Source organism: Balearica regulorum, chromosome 16 (assembly GCF_011004875.1).
Source record: "Balearica regulorum gibbericeps isolate bBalReg1 chromosome 16, bBalReg1.pri, whole genome shotgun sequence".
NCBI lineage: Eukaryota > Metazoa > Chordata > Aves > Gruiformes > Gruidae > Balearica > Balearica regulorum.
In genome coordinates this window covers 302,768-324,468 of record NC_046199.1, presented here as the reverse complement: position 1 = coordinate 324,468, position 21,701 = coordinate 302,768, and the positions used below count along the sequence as shown (strand labels likewise).

Here is a 21,701-nt window from a genome sequence, read left to right as displayed (position 1 = left end):
ACCCCAAACAAACCCACAAGTGTTCTTTACCTCATAAATCACACTTAAAAAAGATAGAACAAGGGGTAGAAAGAAATGGCATCTCAAAAGGATCAAGCCTGATGCCAAAAATAAAATCTAGACATGTCAGAATTAAGACTTAAATGCAACAGAGTACCATTTTACAATCCTACACACATGAAAAGCCACTTACAACTGAAATTCTTCAGCAAATCCAAGACACGTCCAGTCATGACTTGCTCAAAAGACCTACAAAGAGGCCTCACTAGAGACTTACAGTGCAACCGCAGCCTAAGGCCCTGCCTAGCACTCGATGCCACATGCATCCAGCTATGCCATTAGTTCATCCCAATATATTACCAAATCACATGCAGCAAAGGCTGCGGAGGAGAGGAAGACAAAGGGGAGATACTTACAGCGTGGACATCTCTAACTGGTTACAAGCCTCCCAGGAAGGAAGTCACTTCCTTTGTCTGACAGTCAACATATTTCGTACTTAGGTAACCCCGAGCACTGCCCTGATCAGGTTCACGAGCGGGGAATATTCAGAGTCTTTCCACATATAACAACATAGTTCTATTAAACATAGTTTATTCTTAGATATCTCAGCAACTGCCTATCAGTAAGTACAGGTAACGACAAAGATCAGTATCCAGTTCCCTGCAAAGCGCAGCAAAAACGAGGGCAGGAATTCCCAGATCCTCTCAAGAAGAGACTAGTCAGAAGGACACTTTTGCCATCAGGACTGCAAGGGGCCTATGGCTTGTCCAGACGCTCGAAGATCAAGAGGGAAGCTGATAAAAATGACAGAGTACTGACTCAACATTAAGCTAACGATCCAGTCCATGCAAACACATCTGGTAAACACAATTCAATAACTTTCTCCACTGGGGTGAGACAAGCCCCCGTGACAAGAGCCAATTAACTCTATGATGCAAGACTGTACCCTGCTTCATACCTGGTAAACAGAGGAACCTTCTCCACCAGAAGAACCATCATCCCAGAACCATGCTCCAGTATCATCCACACCTATCCCATTTCACATTCTAAAGACTCTCTGTTGGGAGAGAGATGCTGATTTATCAGGAAAACAAAACCATACCTGACAATGAGACCAAATTTCAGCCTGAGAGCCAGTGTAGGTGAACTGGAGCTCTCAGCCAGCTCCTGGATAACATGCTGCAAATCTTCTCTTTCTAAAGCAACCAGCACCAGCAAGCATATGTTTGGCACTCTTGACTGGAACAGTAAGCCTATTAGAAGCTGTGCTAGATCTATCCAGGAGCTTTGACAGCCCCCTCCCGGATACCACCTTCCTTTCAGATGCAAAACACAGTACTGGCAACTTTGAAACAAAGAAGAAAGGTTCATAGGTTCTCAGCAGCTCTGAGCACCACACACTGACAGCACAAGCTTCCTTCCTCCAACATTCGTCCCCTAGCCTTCAAAGCCTTGAGTAAGCATGCCAAATCAGGAGGCACAAGTTCCCACAGATCAATACAGGAGTAATACAGCATATCCATACACACACACTAATGTGCCAAGGGGTAGAGGTAACTGAAAAGAAATTCACTCATTTTTCAAGAAAACATACTGTAGGAGAATACACAAAGGGAAAGGCCAACAGCTGAAGCCTGGCTGAGGCCTGAAAAAGAGTACAACTGCCACGTGTCCAGGGATGGTCCAACACACCCTCCCCCAAACCACAAAGGAAGCATTTAGCTGACTCTGTGGCTTTTCAAGACAGCTAACCGATGCTGTGTAAGAAATCCCCAACTGGTACTGATTTGAATATTTATCTCGCACATTATGAAAACCAAACTGAAATCAGACACAACTTCTTGCAATAAATTGGCAGGCCAAAACAAGTAGTTTTCCAGCTCAATTCAAAAGAAACGATGAGCTCGCAGCTTTCAAGGCCTTATGCACTGGCTCAACAGTAAGGGAAAACCTCAAAGATGCCCAAAACTGCTGGAATCAGTTTTGCTAAGAACCCAAGTGACAATCAAAAGCTCAAACAACATAACTCTCAACAGACAGGGGTTAGCAATGACTGGCAACTTCAGACTACTGCTGTCAGAGCACAGCAAACAATATGAAAACAGGCTTCTTGCAGACACAAGTATAAAACCATCCTCTTCTGGGAAGAGGTAAATATCTGGAAATTCAGAATCAGAGTGCTGACTGAAGGAGTTCCAATCTCTCAGGCCTGGACTAGTTTGTGTCCCTTCTCCTTTCCTATACACCAAAGTGGAATTGCTGTAAACCCCCTCTCTCTTGGAGCTAGGAAGGGACAAACTTACTGGAGTCAAAGCAATGCTGAAAGGAAGCATCTAGGAGAACCTGTGCTATGAAGGACAACAGCACAGGGGTTTCATCTTTTCAGTACTGAGACAAAGTCCCAACAGCATGAGCAATTAAACTCATGGGACTGACAGTCTAAACCTTAACAGGGTAACACAATACAACACCGCTAATCTTGTTTTTAATACTCAAAGAGACTCAAGCAGAATCAAAAGTCTCTTCATATCCACTTTACTTACACAGCAGACAGAAGAACTCAAGAGGCATCATTACAATAAGGTAACGCAATCATTTGCCTACTGCAGGTGTCCAGCGCAGTCATCCTCTTTTCAGTAAGAGTGTCTGCAGCTAGCCAGCACTGAAGAATCAAAATGATCCTATGCAAAAAATTTGAAGAACTCGATTCTGCCAGGACAGTGTGCGCTGGTACATCTTTACAGCTAGGCTCTCTGGGATCTCTCCATTCAGGACTGCACTACTGGAGCAGCCCCACTACTCCACCCTCTGAACTCCAGCACCGTATACCAGGAGACCTTTCAGCATGCAGGGAGGCACTGCCCGACAGCCAGAGCTCTCCCCCTGTACTGCCCTGAGGTCAGACACTGTCACAAGCCTTTCGTGACAGCTTTGCTGCATCAACCGAGACCTAAGCCAAGCACCAAAAGTACTCACTGTACTCCCTGGAGTTGAAGTCAAGGAGGTGACAGACAACTGCACCAGGAATTGAAATGCACTTCCAATACGTTACGATTCCAGAAAAAAAAAGCAACCTTTGGAAAGAGCTCTAAAGACGCAAAAAATCATTTTGCACTTTGGCAAGGAGCAGATTCTACATTTGACTACTCTGCTGGCAGGTACTATTTTTTTCCTCTTCAATGGGGTTGACATCGCATCCAAACACCATGAAAGTCCTGAACTAACATTTCAGGGCATAAGCCACTGCCATGAAAGGCAGGTAAAAGGGGTTCTGAGATTAAATACTTGCCAAAGCTCTACTGCCATTTGAGGAGCAATAGCAGCCCATGAATTGACTGGTGTGTTTGGTATTGAGCACAGAAATCAAAACCAGCCCTCCGACCAAGTAACAGACTCCTGCCTATGTTTAAATGCCAGCATAGCAACAGAAGTACACACCAGAAAAGCTTGGACGTTTGAAGGTCTAGCACTGGGAACAGCAAGTATCAGCAAACAAAGTTTTGTATCCATACAAAAGCAGAGCACTGCAACCACACCACAGAGTGGTCCTGTTCACACAGTGGCAGGTGGAAGTAGCAGGAGAAAAAAGCAGCCTGCTGTCCTCTACAAATCCACAACTGGGGAGGTCTGTCAGCTTACCACCACTGATCCTGCCAAGCAAAAATAAGCCCCCAGCTCTTACAAATTTTGGTTTACAAACCCTGAAAACAGAAATGAAAGCAGATCGCCAGTCAAGGAAACACAGACTTTCTGACCCAGGTTTCAAAAGCTTAGCTAGCACAAGAAAATTTTCAAAACTGGAGAGTTAACAACTAAGTTGTGAGATCAAGGATTTGCAAACCACTGTGCATAAGACAGGTCATTTAAGATCAAGTGTTTTAAAAAAAAACAAACCAAACAACATGGCTTTGTTTTGGACATGCAGCATATCCAAAATTCAAACGTAAGCCAAGGGGTATGTGGCAAGTATAGCAGGGGTTGAATTTCCCCCCCCCCATTTTCCCATATAAGAGCTGTGTACACTCATACTTTGAGATACTGTTGTCCAAATGCATCAGAAAGATAATAGTCATGGACATAAGTTATTAGCCTCACTCAAACATGATCTATACTAAACAGCATCTTCAACAAGCCTACATTACAGACAGGCTAAGAAATCTCATTTTTGTAGGTATGACCATTTTTTTTGCTGTATAAACAAAGTTCAGGAATACAAAAGATGCATGCAGATTCAGATCGAAGCCCTACCTATGCAACTCTCAGTTACACAGGAAAGCCAACACAACATGCAAGTATGATTTCATGTTTGTACTTCATGTTCTTTCCATAAAGAGCTAGGTTTATTCATTTTCACAATTCCAATCCCCTTGTACCTGCAAAGTAGACAAATACTCTGCATGCAACCAAGATGTTTTGGAACAAGTCCCCTGCGTCTAAGGCAGTGCTCCATCCTTCTGGGATGTCCAGATGGTTTTCAACACTTACCTCTGCATGCTTAAACTGCCGACAGGTTTCCAGAGCCTAAAGTACAGTCATGTCTAACCCACATAGGTTCTTAAGTAAAAGTCAACTCTAGCTGATTTCAGGAGAGTGAAAATATCTTAAGGAGCTAACAAAACCAAATTAATTCCTGTATTTAAGAACTCTCTGGCTCCAGCAATTTTCATTGTATGCCTCATTTACTGAGCATTATTAAACACCAATGTTTGAGCTGACTTCCTAAAATGAACAGTTAGAAGGCTCAAAGTTAGCCCAAGTAACTTTTAGGCCCTTTTTCCCCTTCCTACTGCAGTGGTTAGTCAAGAAAAGCGTTCTTCCTCACAACCACAGTCTGCCAGACAAGCCCAGAGCAGACAACTTAGCATGGAGTGTGTTTCTCCACCCAGTTCTTTAACTTTAAAGCTGATCACCCTCCGATGAGCGTGCACAGGCTGTGACAATTTCAATCAGACTTTAAAGGCTATGAATTCACAACAGCAATGGGAAAGGAAGTAATGAGAAACTACCTTGGGTATTCTGTACTGCAAAGGATTTATATCTCCATAATGTCTGCTCTGCACTCTGCGTACAGCACAGAATTTGAAATGTGAATTCTGGAGTACCAGAGTCTGAAGTTCCACTAGATTTATGAGCAGTCCCGCTTTGCAGACACAGACAGCGCCAGTACACTTCTTTTTAAGGGCCAGCACAGCATATCAGCATCTATCACCCATCTCAACCACTGCTGTATAAACTTTATAAATTAACTACTTTCTGTCATGGTTTAACCGCAGCAGGTAATTAAGCACTACACAGCCACTCGCCCACGCACATCCCCCCATGGGAATGGGGACAAGAAGGGAGGGGGAAGCTCATGGGTTGAGATAAGGACAGTTTAATACGATAACAAAGGGAGAGAATAATAACGACAATACAAGTGATGCACAAATGCAACCTGTTGCCCAGTCTGTTTCCAAACAGCTATTCTGCCTCCCAGCTCACTTCCCCAGTTATATACGGACCATGACACTATATGGTATGGAATATGGCCAGTCTGGGTCAGCTGTCCTGGCTGCGCTCTCCCAGCTTCTTCTGCACCTGGCAGGGCATGGGAAGCTGCAAAGTCCTTGACTTAATGTAGGCACAACTACCCAGCAACAACTAAAAACATCAGTGTTATCAACATTATTCTTATACTAAATCCAAAACACAGCACTAAACTAGAAAGAAAATAAACTCTATCTCAGCCAAAACCAGAACACTTTCCTACAAACCAATGACCAGGAAACTCTAAATATTGCACCAATACAAAATGTTTAAGATATTAAAGACTTAGAGTTAATATAATATGAATGGTTTTAAAAAAATACCAGTTTTTTAATCTGTCACGGGCTTCCAACTGGGCTCCCACCTCAAAGTTGATCCCTCTTCTATTCGGAGGATGTTTTGTCATTTTGTAATATCAACACTGCTGATTTTATTCCCCTGAAAAATGCAATTAAATATCAATCACTAATCAAGACATACACAAAATAAGCTTATGCACCATAATCCCCAAAAGCTAGATGTTAAGGGACCTCTGCAGTTTCGGTTTGCAGAAAGTAACGGGGGCAATTAACTCTTAAACAAGGGTTTCCAAGTGACTGTGTGCAGAATGATTCAAAAAAATGTGTTCAAAATGGTAGCTACTGGACCATGAAAGATTGAAGCTCAACCTTTGTCCATCGGTTCAAGTTCCGGGCCAATTAAGAACTCCGCAACCCAATGTTTATTCCCAACTGAGACAGAAGTTTCATGAATTTCCTCCCCCCTCCCGGTTTTGATGAAAACAAGGAATCCAGTAAACAGGAAGTGGGCAAACAAAGACAATAACAATCTTTCAACAGCTACCATGTTAGTGAAACACTCAAGAACACTATGTCACCTCATCACTACAAATGCTCTAGAGTTCAAAGACGTTAGAAATATGTAGTTTCTTTAACCAATTTTAGAAGACCACCTATACTGCTTGCATATTTGCACTGCTTTCTTCCCACTTCACCACCATTTTAACCAGAAAATAAAAATAACCTTCATTAAGACATGTTCCAACAGATAATATAAAGGTTTAAGAAATCTTGCCAAGTAGTTTCTCTCAAAGTACACTTAGTGGAAAGCCTGATCAGGAGCTATTTTTTCCAAATTTTTGTCATTTACAACAAACGTAAGACATTATGTAGTCTTCAAGCTCACAAGATGAAAAAATACAAGTAAGTTTTATTCAATACTGCCCTTCTTACAGTAAGGCTGTATCCTGAAGATTCAATTAAAGGTGTATAAAACAGACACAAGATGAATTAAAAAAACAAACCTTCTAGCCTCACACTACAAGAATAAGGAGACATGCACTGGCAACAGAAATAAGCGACATTTTGGTTCACACAATGCATAAACAGCAACAGTATCAACTGAGCTGCATCTATAAAAGGATTAACATTATTTTATGCAGAACTCTCCAAGTTCAAGTGTGGTTCAGAGATCAAAGATCTTTAAGAAAAAGTCATAAAGCGTCTATCACAGGGAAAAGCTACTCCATCACCACACTTTTTAAACCAGGCCATTTGCCAAGGGCTGGCCATGGAGGCAACCCGTCCATCTCAAGTATCATAACCCCACTGCAGAGAAACTTCTCTACCAAAAGATGATCTGCTGTTTGCCTCTAAAGCACTGCTTCTACACTTAGCTTCACTGCTGTTAAAGCAGCCTGCAACAGTATGGGAAGAAAATGCTACTGTCTGTAAGCTCAATTCACAACAGAGGGATTCACACCAAAAGAAAAAATACTTTAGCCACCTAGGAACTGAGAAACATTGCAAGTTACTTTTCTAGACTATCTGATAACAAACTGAGTTTGCCCAGCATGGATCGGAACCAGTCCAGGAATGACTGTCTTCTAAATACGGCTAGAGCTTGGAGCAGGGGGGATTTACCTACCACCTCTCTAACTTTTAATTGGGAAAGGAGAGGAGGAAGGAAATTAAGGAAGAGTTAGGATGGGTGGGGTTTTACATTCTGATGAAAAAATCAACAGTAAGAATTAAAAAAAATTAAAAAAATCTGGAAATTCAAGCAGCAAGTGCAAAGCTACATTTTCTTTTTTTAACAGTTTATCCACCCACATCTCAAACATCCACTATTTTCTCTTCAGATTTGCATCATTAGACTACCACTTTCTCACACTAGCAATAGAATTTCACGCTTCCAAATGCGGAACAGGCACACATTTGGCTTAACACTTGTAGGAGAAATTACAGCTGCAAGATGACTCTCGTCCTAGTAAACTTATTTTTCCTGTTCACTAAGTAGGGACACAAAAAGTACTCCAAAAAGTACTGGAAGTACACTACTGAAGCTCTCTGCAGTGGTCCCATTCGGTAATAGCCACAATCCTGAAGAACCGGAGGTACTTCAGCTCACCTACACAAGGCTGGAGGAGGAACATACATGTCACCTGACTTCAACAACAGGATCTCGTACAATAGGGCTTCTATAAATAAACATCAACTGTGGTGAGGAAGGCCTTACTACAGTTTCAGTCAAATATAAAAAAACCTGCGAGTATCACAACTAAAGGGAAATCTAACAGCAGAAACCATTTAACCATATTTACAGAGGCTGCAGATTCTGTGAAAAGTCAGAACTCTGTCCATTTTACAGCTAGCATCAGCTGAACACCAGTGTTTGTCAGAGCACACGCCTGCTGCACCTCACTAACTCAGCCAAGCTCATTACAAGGCAGCCGATCAGAAACTTGAGAGACGAAACTGCATAGGCAAAAATCTCATATCGTTGCCCCTTCCCCCAAAGCCGTCCTTCTCCTCCCTTCCCCGGTTATGGAACGTGGGCTGCTTTGGGTTCTCACATCCCACAACTGGATTTCTCTGGATCCAGCAGTCCCTATACTCAGCACGCCTTGCAAAGCAGGCTTTTTCATCAGCAGCTAATTTCAAGACAGCTTCCTGAAGCAAATACATACTTGGTAGAACATCACACGAGATGAATTACTCAATAGAGGATCTCAACAATTTTACCCTGAAACGCACAGCATTGGAGCAAGACTGAAATGCTACGACTTTCACTGGGAGCCATCACACAGTTCTTCACAAACAAGGCCAACAGGCAACACTAAAGCCCATCCACATCTCATCAGCATGACCTTGACCACACGGAGAACTTGTTTCTCAGAAAGAGAGCAGTGAACACAGGGGCTTGCCTCTGCTTCAAGATTTTATGTTTCAGCCTCTGTCTTCTCCTGCAAGCACACTTAAAAACCTTGAACTATATCAAAACAGACTGTTACAAACAACCCCAGACTAATCAGACACAGTCATAGCTACGACTTAGAAGTAAGAACACTTCACCAGAACATCTCTTCTAAAGTTGTCTTCAGCAGAAGATGTATTTGTACTAACTTGGTAACTAAACCAAGACGTGAGCAGGCTTTTCACCTCGGTAACTCTGGGAATCCATTTTTCTCAAGTGCTCAAGACCATGATTAAATCAAGGGGTAGTTACTAGGACTACCCCCAAAGCTGAACATCTTTTCTCCAAAACTTCTTATTCCACTATGAGGATTAGACCTGTTTCAGGAACAAATACTCTGGGATTCAGACAATTCACTTCTTGTAACAGAAAATATTTCTAAATTCACTGAAGTACATGTTTCTGCTGTTTAAAAGAGAGAGCCTTTTCTTCCCCATAAGTCACCATGAGGTAATTTAGCTTTTAAAGACTACTCAGATACATACAGGTACCAATCAGGAAGGCACATTTATATCAGGCAATACAGAGGAGAATACATTTAGATTACTATTGATCCCTTCAGGCATCGCGATTTTTGTCTTCTAAAACAAGCTTTCTGCTCTGCTAACAGTGCAGGTCCTGTATACTCGCACCTGCAGCTGTTCTATTTCTCTTCAGTTTTAAGCTCTCAGTGCTGAGCCCCAAACCTGGCACATCACTAAGTTCCAACAGAAGAGGGTTCCTCTGGGAACTGGAGAAATCTTTTGTATTATAATATAGAGCAAAACCAAACAGTTATGGCAAACTTTCTCTTTCACTAATAACAGCCTCTATTACTTTCACTCTGGGAACTGCAGAATTGCTGCAGCTTTTTTCAAAACTTTCCCTACCTTTGCAAACACTGCTTTCCAAATCACTGTTAAGTATCATTAAACCACTTCCTACATATTATCACACCAAAACCCCTGCCTTTAAATCAGTCCCACTTCCAGGCTTAGTACTGTCTCCATTCAGTACTTCATAAGCTCAGAAGAAAGGGAATTCACTCCCCCAATTCAGCTTATCTCCTTCATTCTTTAGCCTATCTGTGCCAAACCCAGGGATTTCTCTCCCCCCCGCGCATCAGAGTGCAAGAGAGAAAAAAGAGGAACTCCATAAAAATCATAGTTCTCTGGCTTGATAAGGAGCACGGTAAACTTTGACAGTTTGCATAAATACAAATTTTCAAAGCAAAGTAGTATTAAGTTTTAATCTGGATGGTAAGCTTGCTGCCCAATTCCCATGAGGCATTCTACATCACTGGTGATTCAGTAGGACTACTCGGTAGGACAGGTAGCGGGTTAATAAAAAGCACTGGCAAAAACAGGGAGCAAAAGCAGCTAGCAGGAGATTGTCCCGTGTTCAGCGGAGGTGCAGCACAGGTGTAACTGAACTGGGACACTACAGGCAGCCCCAAGATTTGAAATGCAGTCCTATACAAGTGACAAGGCACAAGCTTGTTTTGTTTCCTTCATGTATAGCAGTATAAGCATTTCTATGCCAACACAGGTTTACAGGTGATTCCACAAAGCCTAAGCTGACTCTGCCACTCACTCCAGCACCAGACAGCGCTCCAGAACTAGCACATCTACACGTCCAGTCTGAAACTGCCAAGGACTCAGTCCAATCACATTGTGCACATACGGTTTTTATTGTTCTGCAATAGTTAGTTTTGACCTTTTACTTATACCATCTGCATACATGATACCAAGCCTCACATCTTCATCAGTGGTAAAACAATGAAAGCCTCACCCAGTTCACCCCCTACAATTTGCACGCCCCCATCGGGAATGGTCAATCCAGAGAAGTCCATGGTCCCCACCACAATCAGAAGACCTTGCAAGTGGATGACCACAGCCATGCTGTGCTGAAACCACACACCTGCAGATGAGAAAAGGCAACGGCTATGTCAGACTGCAAAACAGTATTCACAGACACCATTTATATTATACAAGCCTAATGGCATATTCTGACGACTAAGTACAAGTCTCACAAACATTTAAACACCATTTTTAAAAACTGTTTTGGTGCTGACTTGGGCAGCTGATTACAACAGACTTTTATTGACTGCAGACAAAAAAATTCTGCCTAACAGGTTTTGCCTACAGCAGTGTTACTACCATGAAGTACGCCTCACTGTATTTTACCCTACATATAAAACCCCACATCTGTTCAAGTATTAACCCAGAAACACTTTCTCTACTAGCTATTCATCTAAGGATCCCTATGCTCCTGCCTCATGTTTTGTTTACACATACCATTTCATAGCAAGGTAAGTTTTAGGACACAACCATAAGTTTCAGAAGACGTCCTTAGCACTGGTATTTCAAAACACAATGTCTCAGATCTTCGGTCAAATTTTTGCTTTACTGTAACAGGAAAGATTCGAACTGGACATGAAGACCATTAGACACTGCAATAAATTCCAAGGAATACTGCATCATCTCCCTTTCTCTATCCAACAGACATCTCAAACAAGACACTGGACTACATGCAGCTCTTATTTGTACCATGTAGGATCCTCAGCTAGATCTTAACCAGCATTCACTTCTTGCTTTAAAAGTTTCCGAGATTCAATCAAGCTACAGGGGCAAACTCTTTGACTGAGCAACACAACACTGAAACTGGATCCTGAACTTAAACTTACAATTTCTGTAAGAAGAGTACTGTTCAGTTAATTCCTCAACACTGAAACATTCCCTCAAAGCTTAAGACCTAGCATTTTACTTCAGACTCCTATTTTTCCTCTAGTTTATAAAAGCAGACTAACAAAACTGGCACCAGTAAAAATGTACATTTGCTCTCCTCTTCAGGTAGAAACTAAGACTTGTTCAAAGTACTTAGTGACAAAAGTGAAAAGGTGTCAGCAAACACAAGTTGCCCTCCCCAGACCAAGACCCTCATGTTCTCCCTAAGATGACAGGACATCAAGAATGTCATTTTTATCCTCTCAACAACATCTCAGGTACATGCGCTGTCAATTCAAACTGGTGGTGAAACTGGGACAGACCAACATGGCAGCAGAAATTATGAACATGGGCAACTGAACAGAAAAAATATTTTTCTATAATAAAACCTATTTGAATTACCAAGTGCAATTAAAGAAATAATCATTACTGAAAAGAAATCTTTTCAATCATTTGATCACCTCTCATTTAGCTGTTCTGATTTCCCCTCTTTTTTCCTGTGACACACTAAAGGTAAAAGACAAACACTTAAACACTGAACAAGCAAAAAGATTAGGGAAAAGGGTTTAAGCCACATGAAATAAAGCAGGTTTTTCCTAAATAAAATAACATTTGAAAATCTACTTTAATGAAATTAGCATTTTTTCCTCCAACCGACAGTGTGCAGTCTTTGTTTTAAGAAAATAGGGATTTAATTTAGAGAAATTTAGTTCAGAGGCACAGTGCCTCTGCACAAATTAAGAAAAACCTGAATTTTAAAGCAAAACTTCAAAAGCTTAAAGAAAAGCTACAATTAACAAAACCAAGGATCCATGCTTATACTCACCAAGAAGAAACTCGTTGCTTATAATGCTGCAAACATTCCAAACACTGTTGGACAACTACAGGGAAGGAAAAACATAAGTCATGTTAATTTTGAGACTAAAAGTAGTTTAGAGTTCAAAAAAATACTTTCTCTACAGCCAACGATATCCCAATCATACAGTAACACGTCCAGAACATCAATTAATCTGAAAATATTTCAATGCAGAGGTTCAGCAGGCTGCTGTGATCCAAATTAGAGAGAAACTTAGAGATTCTTACAGACACTCCCTCCACATATCCACACCAAATTTCTCCATCCTTTATTTCTCCTTTGCCAAATCAGTAACTTTATCATTACTCCTTCACTGGTGCACAAGGTATTTCAGAATAACCCCATTAACTAAGCAAGTGGACAGTGTAACTACCAAACCTTGTATATACAAGTAACTCAAAATTCAAAGCACTGTCTGCAGACATCTGAAGAATAGATCACCGACATGTTAAATCCACCATATAAGCCAAGTTGCACTTAAAACTGACTGTAAGCTGGGATTTCTATTATCTTGTACATTGAGAATGTATGATTCTAGGTGAAGTGACAGGCTAAAGACCCAGCACAGATGATCATGATGAGTTCACCTCTTCCAATGGATTGCTAAATATGAAAACAAGAGCTCCTACCGTTGGGTGTCCTCGCCCTCCTTTATCTCATTTCCCTTTTTTTTTTTTTTTGCGCTTTCCCTTTCTCCGTTATTCCAAGTTGCAGAAATTCTTAAATGCTCTCCCCACTTTTCTATCTCATCACTATTTGGCAGATAAGACTTTTAAGCAAACGTATCTGAAACATTTGAATACACTTAAATGCAAGCAATCTGCCCCAAATCTAACACCCTCTTTTCCTCCCAGTTTAATGAGAAGTACTACTGAGAAACTCCCACAAATATCACTGCATCAATTATACTCCTATCGCCCAAACAGTTTTTAACTCTGAGGACAGTAGCTAAAAAAAAAAAAAAAAAAAAAAAAAAAAAAAAAAAAAAAAAAAAAAAAAAAAAAAAAAAAAAAACAAAAAAAAAAAAAAGAAAAAAAAAAAAGAGAAAGCTTCAATTCTGAAATACCAAGTATGAGAAGCAGCCCATAAACGAAACCAAACCTGCCAGATCTGAGTCAAAGGGTCAAAACGCCTGAGTGTTCTACATTTGGAAGTACATCAAAATTCTTTTGCAAAACAATTACAGCAGACTGGGATTCGGACAACTGAAGTCATCACTTCTGATGTAACATATAATTCCTACCCATGCTGGTGGATTTCTGCTGCAATACCACGGCGGTTAGCAACCTTTAACAAGTCCTCTTTCAGTATAGTATTTTAAAAATCCAACCATAACCCTAGATCAGATACAAGCCTTCAACAAGCTCAAATTACAGATATACTCTTATTTAGCAAGCATGGCTTTTCAAGACACATCATGGTAAGACTGATGCTTTCTAAGTATTTAAAAATACCTTTTACTATTCAGAGAGACAGGGAAAAAACCCTTGCATTTAGAAATAATTCCAACTGCCACGAAGAAAGCAAATCAAGGGAAAAGAAGTTACATGAAACACACTGAAAAACTGAAAAAGCTTCTAGAAACTTAAGACTCCAACCATCTCTATGGTTTTAGATCTTCTTAAGAAAGAATAAATTTAGTGTGAAGGCTATTTTAAGGTACAAATTAATATATCACACAGCAAGAATTCTCTGAAGGAAATTACGTGTTTAAATGTTTAACAACTAAAAGACCTGCAGATGGCCCAAGCAAGCTGCATTGCTTCTTATGGAAGCACAATCTCCAAATCATGAGAGTTCACCATGTCAGTTCATGCATGTCTAGCCATGTGAACCAACGTGAGCCAAGATGACCAAATGCAATCCTCTCCTGCCAACAAAGACCTCCTCAATAGGATAAACTACACTCATCAGATGGCAGAGGGATCTGCGTTTTGGTCATATGAGAAACAAGCTAAAACAGCTTCTCCGGAACGGTTTCTTCATCCACAAATCCAATCCATGTCAATACAAACAAGGCTTCTCCCGACTGCAGAGTGGCAGAAACAAGCTACAGCCATTTGAATTGTTCCAAGAAGCCCGATTTAGCCCGCAGATTGAGTGCCCCAATGCCATTTCTTCTGTTTACCTAGCTGAACTGAAGCTGTATAAAACCACTTCACAATGCTTACTGCACCAACCATAACCGTCCTCAAAAAGATGCTTTTGCCCTGCCTAATGGGTACCCATGGGCTCACAGCGCCTTTGTCAAATCAAAATGAAATCAGAACAGGAAAGGAGCAGACTGATTCTCATTGCCATTCTATACTCCCTCAGAGGCAGAACCAACAAAACCCCACAGAACTCCTCAGACAAACATACTTACAATGGGACTATATTTAAATCTTTGGTTTAGGGTGGGGTTGCAGCAGCCTAAGGATAAACCTATCGAACAACCCTGGACAAGGTGCTGTCAGAGAAAGGAACCACGCCTGGGCTCAAAAACTCATACAACAATTTAACAATTTTGCAAAGACAACCAGTTTCTTCTTAAAAGAACATACCTTTAAGAAATGGGCAGGATCCAAGAACATGACTTCCATTTGCCTATATATTGTCTGTTTGGCTACAACACCTAAATTACTGAGTCTAATACCATTTTGTACTCAATGCCAATGTTTTGAAGTCAGTACAAACATTTAAGTATTAAGTGGCTCTGAAATATTACCACCTACATCCCTTCTGAAAGCAATACTTTGGTATTCTAGAGAAGTCCACGTTTGAGAGAGAAATTTAATACTTAATGCTATGTGTTGGTCAGTAAGCTGACCAATTAATTCCTCAGTTTTGACCAGATGTCCTGCCCCTGGCTTTGAGGTTCTCTGGGTGTTCCAGCAGCACACTATACACTTACAGCAGATTGTTGAACCTAAGATTTTTCTTATCAGTGAGCATCGACATGTATTTTATCTATCAGAAGAAAAGATTATGACTGAAGATGGAAGGAGCCAGTAAGAAAGCACAAAAATGATCTGGTAACGGTACCTGCAGCAGTAACAGGACTTGGGACTTCTGACTCTTACAAGAAGTCTACCTGTAAAAACATCCATAAAAAGAAATTTGAGAAACATTTTTCACAGATAATTTATAGCACCTGCAATATGGCCACTGAAAAGCCCATAGGGGACCGTTCCTAGTCAGCATGCAGTGTTGTGACACTTCCACATGGCATTCTCAGTTTCATTATTCAATTGCTTCCAGACTGGACAGGACCAAATCTGCCCTACTTGTTGATAAAGAAGATATTTACGTGATATTCAAAAAAAAGGGAAATCTTGCAAGTTACACTGCCATGAGCTCTGATGAAAAATTCTCTTCATCTAAAATAATGCATTACGCTGACAAATCGTTTGTGCACGTGCTACACTGCAAGAAGGATATGAGTCCCCAATTTTATTACAAGAAGAAAAGGAAGGGGTGCGCTTCAAGGCTGCTTGTAGACTTGTACCCCAGCTCAGAGATGAAAGCAGGAAAATAAAAAACAAAAAAACCCCAGAGCATCTTTTGCAAGACCAATGACCATAATACTGAGAAAACAGAACTGCAATCTAGGCACAGGACTGATATAAATACTGAGGATCACATAACAAAAAAAGCCATTAGCAATCTGCACTGAAGTGAAGAGGCAATTAAACTCCGGTATACTTGCAACCTCTGCTACACTAACAAAAGCCTTTAAGCCTAACTAAAACCCTCTCTCAAACCCTATCAATGGCACCATCTTTGTGCCACTGATGCACTGGTCTAGGCTAAGGATGCTCCATTCTATGGTTGGAGCACTAGAGGTGTTCAGGACAGCTTCGTGACTCAAGCACTCTGGGGAACAAGAGGACGTTCTCCATTGCCTCAGGAAAGAAGTGCTAAGTATAAGTCCATTTTGAAACCAGTATTTTAACATCAGCAACAAGATCAGGAAAGCCCTTTGGCACTAACTTCATACTGAAAAAACCCCACCCCACACTAAGCAGTAGTGCTTCTCCTCTTTCTTTTAATACAGGCTACCTAGTTAAAGACACAGATGGAGACAGTTCTCTCTTTTTAACCAATTTCATAAACCTACCTAAAATGGAGGTCTTAAATAAGATAAGGCAGACTGCAACTGGCTATACTGAAACAAGGCTGGCCAAGAGTTGTCAAGCCCAGTAAAACCACACAAAGGCACGTCAACAAACTAACAAGCCTCAGAAAGAAGTAATTATATTCCAACATGCATTATTTTTTGCCACACACATCTACAGTCAGTTCGCATGGCTACATTATACACCCACAAGTGCATTCATCACTTAAGTCTACTGTTTGCCTCCACAAAAAAAAAAAAAAAAACAAAAAGCTATCAGTTCCAAAAGGTTTTTTGAAATATATATATATGCCATGTAGCTGTTGGCATTTTGACAGCAAGGACAAGCCAAGAGCTCCGAGTCACTATTGCTTACCTGAAAAACGTCTTTTCCTACAGGAAGAAAGGAATAAATTGAAGAAAAAAGAAAGGCATAGAGTTGTTCAACTGTTGAATGAACTTCTACAAGCACTTCACAAGGCTTCTCAATATGATGCACAATTAAGTTCAAAGTACAGGCAACTTTTCTAATTTAAAAAAAACCCACCCAACACTGTGCCCAATTAAGCAACCATCAAGAATACAGTTTAAATACTGATGACAATCATTTGTAGGGCTGAACAATAAATCCTCCCCCTCACATACATTCTTTAGCTCAGTTCACAACACAGTTGCACAAGCGCTCACATTTGTGCGGGACAGTGCCATATGGGCAGAAATGAGGAGACAAGCGGCAGGCCAGCTTTCTTCCAGCAACAGTGTCAGCTCCTGTCAAGGTCTGACAAATTACAGCCACAGACAATACCTAGCTTCTAGAGATGCAATTACAAATAAAATACGCAGTTACAGAGAATTTGTCATCCCTTAGAATTAAATTAGGGATTGCATCCTCCTTTCCTGACCAAGGGGGAGAATTTGGGTCAATATCATTACCTAGGTTATCCAGGAACTACAAGAGCAAAAGAAAGCGCTTCAGAGAACTTATCCAATTAAAGGTAAGAATTAATTACATGCTGCTCACATTTCAGTCAAGGCAGTACTGTTATGAGCAATTACTGTTCTAGCCTCATTCCCAACGTGACCTTATTAATTACTCTGGATTACAGGCAAGCAGATTTTACTCTCAGGCTGCTCCAGTAAAATGGTCCTTCCATTCAGGAGACATCAACAAAGTTATCAGCAAGAATGTAAACTGAACTCTTCCACAAACTGATTTCGGTCAAATAGTGAGTGTTCATCTAAGCCATCTTCAATTACAGAACTATTAGAAAAGTCACACAATAGTTAGAATGAGTGATGATCTTCATTGCAAGCCTTCTCACCGAGCTTTTTTTGGAAACTGGTCCTGTGAAAGGATCCTTCCTCACGATAGAAAATTAAATGAACCCAGGTCAAATGCATTTATGTTACAGAGATGCTCAGTTACAAGCTTCGTTGTTTTTAAAATTTGGTTTTATTCTCCTACTGCATACAACACCAAATTCTGTACACTAGAATAAGACATTTATTTTATCCAGCTTGGACTCATCAACATTCAAATATCTCTCCTGATCTATTTTCAGGCATTCAGGCTAGAAACAACAGAAACATCCCTGGTACCAGGAAGATTTTCAATAAGTAAAGGAGATATAACTGTTTCCCCAAACCATACTGACAACCTGCTTCAATTAGTCAAGCCCTGCTACGGGTACAGTTTGCACACCCATGCCAAGCCAAATGGCATGATAATCCGCTTTGGTGGCAATAAGCCATACCTGAACCCAGGCCTGCCAGGGAAAGAACATGGTGCCTCCCAATTCCATCTATTAAGCAGGTGTGACATGAAGCATCTTTTGGGTTAGTGCAAGGATCCACCGCTATTTCTGAAAAAAATCTTTCTATAAAGACATTCTGAAGGGAGTAAAACGCAGCAGGACAGAGATGTGCTCCAGACTTCCCGAGACACAAAAGGCCAGAAGCCCCCAGCCTCCGGTGCCGCCTACGGAAACCAGCCCCGGCCGCGGTGAACACCTGACGGGACGGGTACCTGCCCCACGCGAGGTTCCTCCCCGCTTCTTCCCCGGGGGCCAGGCGAAAAGCAGCCGCCAGCGCCGGGACGAGCCCCCCCGGGACGAGCTCCGCGCCGCCGGGCGCGCAGCTCCCGCGGCCCCACCGCCGCTCCGGGCCCGCCAGGCGCCGCGACCCGCAGCCCGCCCAGCCCCGGACGACGACGCCGGAGCCACCGCCGGCCCGGCCCCGGCTCGGGCTCCGGTCCCGGCCCCGCCGCAAGGTCACTCGGCCGCCCCCGCCAGCCGGGCCCTCGGCGCCTGCGCTCGGCCCGCACATACTCACCTACCCGCGCCGGCCGCGCAGCTCCGCGGGCCGCCGGGCGCGGGCGGAGGCGCGGCGAGAGGGAGGGAGAGAGAGAAGGAGGGAGGGAGGGAGAGAAGGAGGGAGCGGGCGAGGGCGGGGGCCGACCCGCCGCCCGGGCCCCCCCGCCTCAGCGCGCCAGGCCGCGGCGAGGCGGAAGCGGCCCCGCTCGGTGCCCCGGGCCCGCAGCGCGGGAGGCGCCGCCCGGCCCGGCCCGGCCCTTTGTGCGCGGGGACGCGTGCCAGCCGCGCCCGGCCTCCCTCCCCTCGCTTCCCCTCCTCGCCACGCTGCGCCGCGGGCCCGCAGCGCGGGGCAGGGCAGACGGCCCGGCCCGCCCGGGCGCCGCCGCGCTCTTACCGAGGGATCTGTACGGGAAAAAGGGTTAGAACGGAGCCGAACCGCCCCGGGCCCCGCTCCGCGCCGAGCCCAGCGCCACCGACCGCGCAGCGCCACAAAATGGCCGCCTCGATGCGGCGCCGCCAGGGAGGGGGCGGGGCCCCGCGCTAGGGGCGGGGCTGGGGAGCCCCTCCCTTTCGCGGCCGGGCACGTGGGCGAGGGGCGCACTCTCCCCGCGTGGCGGCGGCGGCCGCGCGCGCTGGGAGCGCGAGGTGAGGGGCGGGGCCGTGCGGTGGGGCGGGGCGGGAGCGTCCGTTCCCCCCCCGGTCCGGGGGCGCTGAGGGAGCGCGGGCGGCGGCGGCCCCGGTTGTCCCGTCTCGTCCCCGCCACGGGAGCGGCACCGGCCCGCGGAGCCCACCAGCCTCCCGCCGCCTCAGGGGGAAGGGCCCGTACCCCTCGCGCGGCTGCGGCTTCTCGTGCCGGGCCCCACCGGCGCCACAGGCTCTCGGGGAAGACCCCCCTTGGGTACTCGGCCCCGCGTGTGGAGGCCGCGGGGAGGCCTGCTGCACAAAGCTGGGCACCGTGCTTGTTAAACACCCACGGTGCTGCAGATGGAGTGCTCTGCGGGCCCGAGGGTGAGGCGTTTTGGGTGGTGGGGTCCACAGGAGGGTGAAATCGAGGTAAAACCAAGCAGTCTGGTGCTTTTGGTCCTCCATGAGCCCAAGTGGCCAGGCCGTGGGCGCTCCTGTGGGCACTCCTCCTGCACCCCAGGCCCTGGGGCTCCTCCTGCACCCCAACCCACTGACCCTTGGCAGCTGGACCTCTGTTGGTGTCCTGGCAAGCCCAGATCCAAGCACCGTGCTCCAGGTGAGGCCTCACCAGTGCCAGCCGGGGGGATCTGGGTGCCCCTCAGCATGCTGGCTGCCCTTTGGTACAGCCAGAGAACTGGATGTTCTGTAGATGCAGAATTGTACGGGGGAAATCAATCTTCTCTTTTTTTTTTTTTTCTTTTCAGTTTTGTGCTAGGTTAAAGCCAAAACCAGACTGACACAGAGGAGCAAAAATCTTTGCAGGCTGAATTTCTTAATGTCAAATATTATAGTGTTTGTCACTGTGGGTGGATAAACTGTTCTGGTTCGGGTGGTTTTCCTGGGATAATCCATCATTTTCTGCTCAGAGGCTACAGACAAGTGGATGATTATTGCCTGCCAGGTTTCAGGATCGAAAGAGTCACTGCTGGGGCCAAGGGGTCTGCAGAAGCATGGCTTTGGGTGCTGCCTGGCTCCAGAGGAGGGCACAGCACAGCCCTGAGTCTGAGAGCTTTTCTTTCCTCTCTTCCTCCTCCCAGCCACAGGAACTGCTGTCACTGCACAAATCCGGCTGCTCCCATGACATCAGTCTCAGCCCAGTGCCACAACCAGCACAGGACCCAGAGAGCACAAAGGATGGTTTAAAGCAGAGTGGTCCCCATCTCTGTACAGCAACTTGTGTGTTAAGGCTCCTCTGACAGAGCCTGCAAGACGTGTGCTGGGAATTTGTGGAAGCAGCGTGGCTTACTAAAAATACCACAACAGGGAAAAAAAAAAGGGCAGAAAATGTAGTTATGTAGTAAAAGAAATGTAGAAAATGTAGTTTGGATTTATTTTTTTTAACCTGGAAATCTCACATGGGGTTTTAGCATTGCAGGTTTCTAGAAGCAAGAGAAAAAAAACCAAAGACACAATTAACACAGCAGCTAAATAAATAACTCCAAAGTTTTGAGGGAAATAGATTTAATTTTTTTCCCCAAACATCAGCATAGTATTTGTGTATTTATTTTTTTTTTGAGAGCACTATATTTCATTTAGGAATTTTTACCATTTAAAACCACCACAGAATCTTAGCACATCTGCTATGAGAAGGCACATGTCAGAAACCACTTCCTTCTCCACAGAAATGGGTCTTTCTAGATCCCGCTGGTTTTGAACTGTGGGAAATAATCCTTTGTTCTGCTGTTCCCGCTGGGGGCATGCAGCTTTTGGCAGCCCAGGGACATGTCTGTGCCAATTTGTGATCTGTTTCTCCTTGTGCAGCGTCCAGGACTCTGGTGTCCAATGTCAGCGGCCATCGTTAACGTTATGGGAGCCCTCGGACGTTAGACGTACCTGCTGCTTTGGCACCTCTTCCTTGGGAGCGGAGCTTCCTCCTGTGCTGGCAGCTGCCGTACACACCAGTGCTGCCTCTGCCGGGCCTCAGCTGCATCTCAGACAGACCCCAGTGCCCGCCAAGAGGTTCTGCTCAGCTCAGCCAGATCAGTTGGGATCCAGTGTCTCCCTAGACGTCAAGGAAACCACTAGATACAACTGTGGACAAATTTAGCTTTGCAGCCCAGGAGAGGTCTGTCTGCCTTCTCCAGAAAGCAAGTCTGGTCTCACCTGCAGAACCTTTCTTTATACTCAGCATGAGCGGTGTCAGGAACCCCACCTGGCTCGCTGTCGGGGAGCAGCAGGAGCAGGGTGCTGTGCTGGGACAGGCAAGCCAGAGCCGAGCTGGCAGCAGGACAGGCAGGGCATAGCCTTATCCAGCACGGTGCGGGCCA

The 21,701-nt window shown here is 44.2% G+C and overlaps 1 protein-coding gene across 14 annotated transcripts in view; it reads right to left on the bottom strand.

Moving 5' to 3' along the window:
• The window catches only part of PHF20 (PHD finger protein 20), a 73,905-nt gene extending 54,616 nt beyond the window's left edge, over positions 1 to 19,289 (bottom strand). For 4 of the 14 annotated variants that reach the window (XM_075768934.1, XM_075768939.1, XM_075768942.1 and 1 more), the window contains exons 1-5: positions 16,815 to 16,844; positions 15,367 to 15,415; positions 12,313 to 12,367; positions 10,552 to 10,680; positions 5,850 to 5,964 (exon numbers count right to left, since the gene is read on the bottom strand). In XM_075768934.1, the coding sequence (XP_075625049.1) occupies positions 5,850 to 5,932 (83 nt within the window). In that variant the 5' untranslated portion in view covers positions 5,933 to 5,964; positions 10,552 to 10,680; positions 12,313 to 12,367; positions 15,367 to 15,415; positions 16,815 to 16,844. Of the gene's footprint in view, positions 1 to 958; positions 1,012 to 5,849; positions 5,965 to 10,551; positions 10,681 to 12,312; positions 12,368 to 15,366; positions 15,416 to 16,814; positions 16,845 to 19,144 lie in introns of those variants that run through there. The other 10 variants (XM_075768935.1, XM_075768943.1, XM_075768936.1 and 7 more) reach the window with 8 other exon arrangements.
• Between the last annotated feature and the right edge of the window lie 2,412 nt (positions 19,290 to 21,701).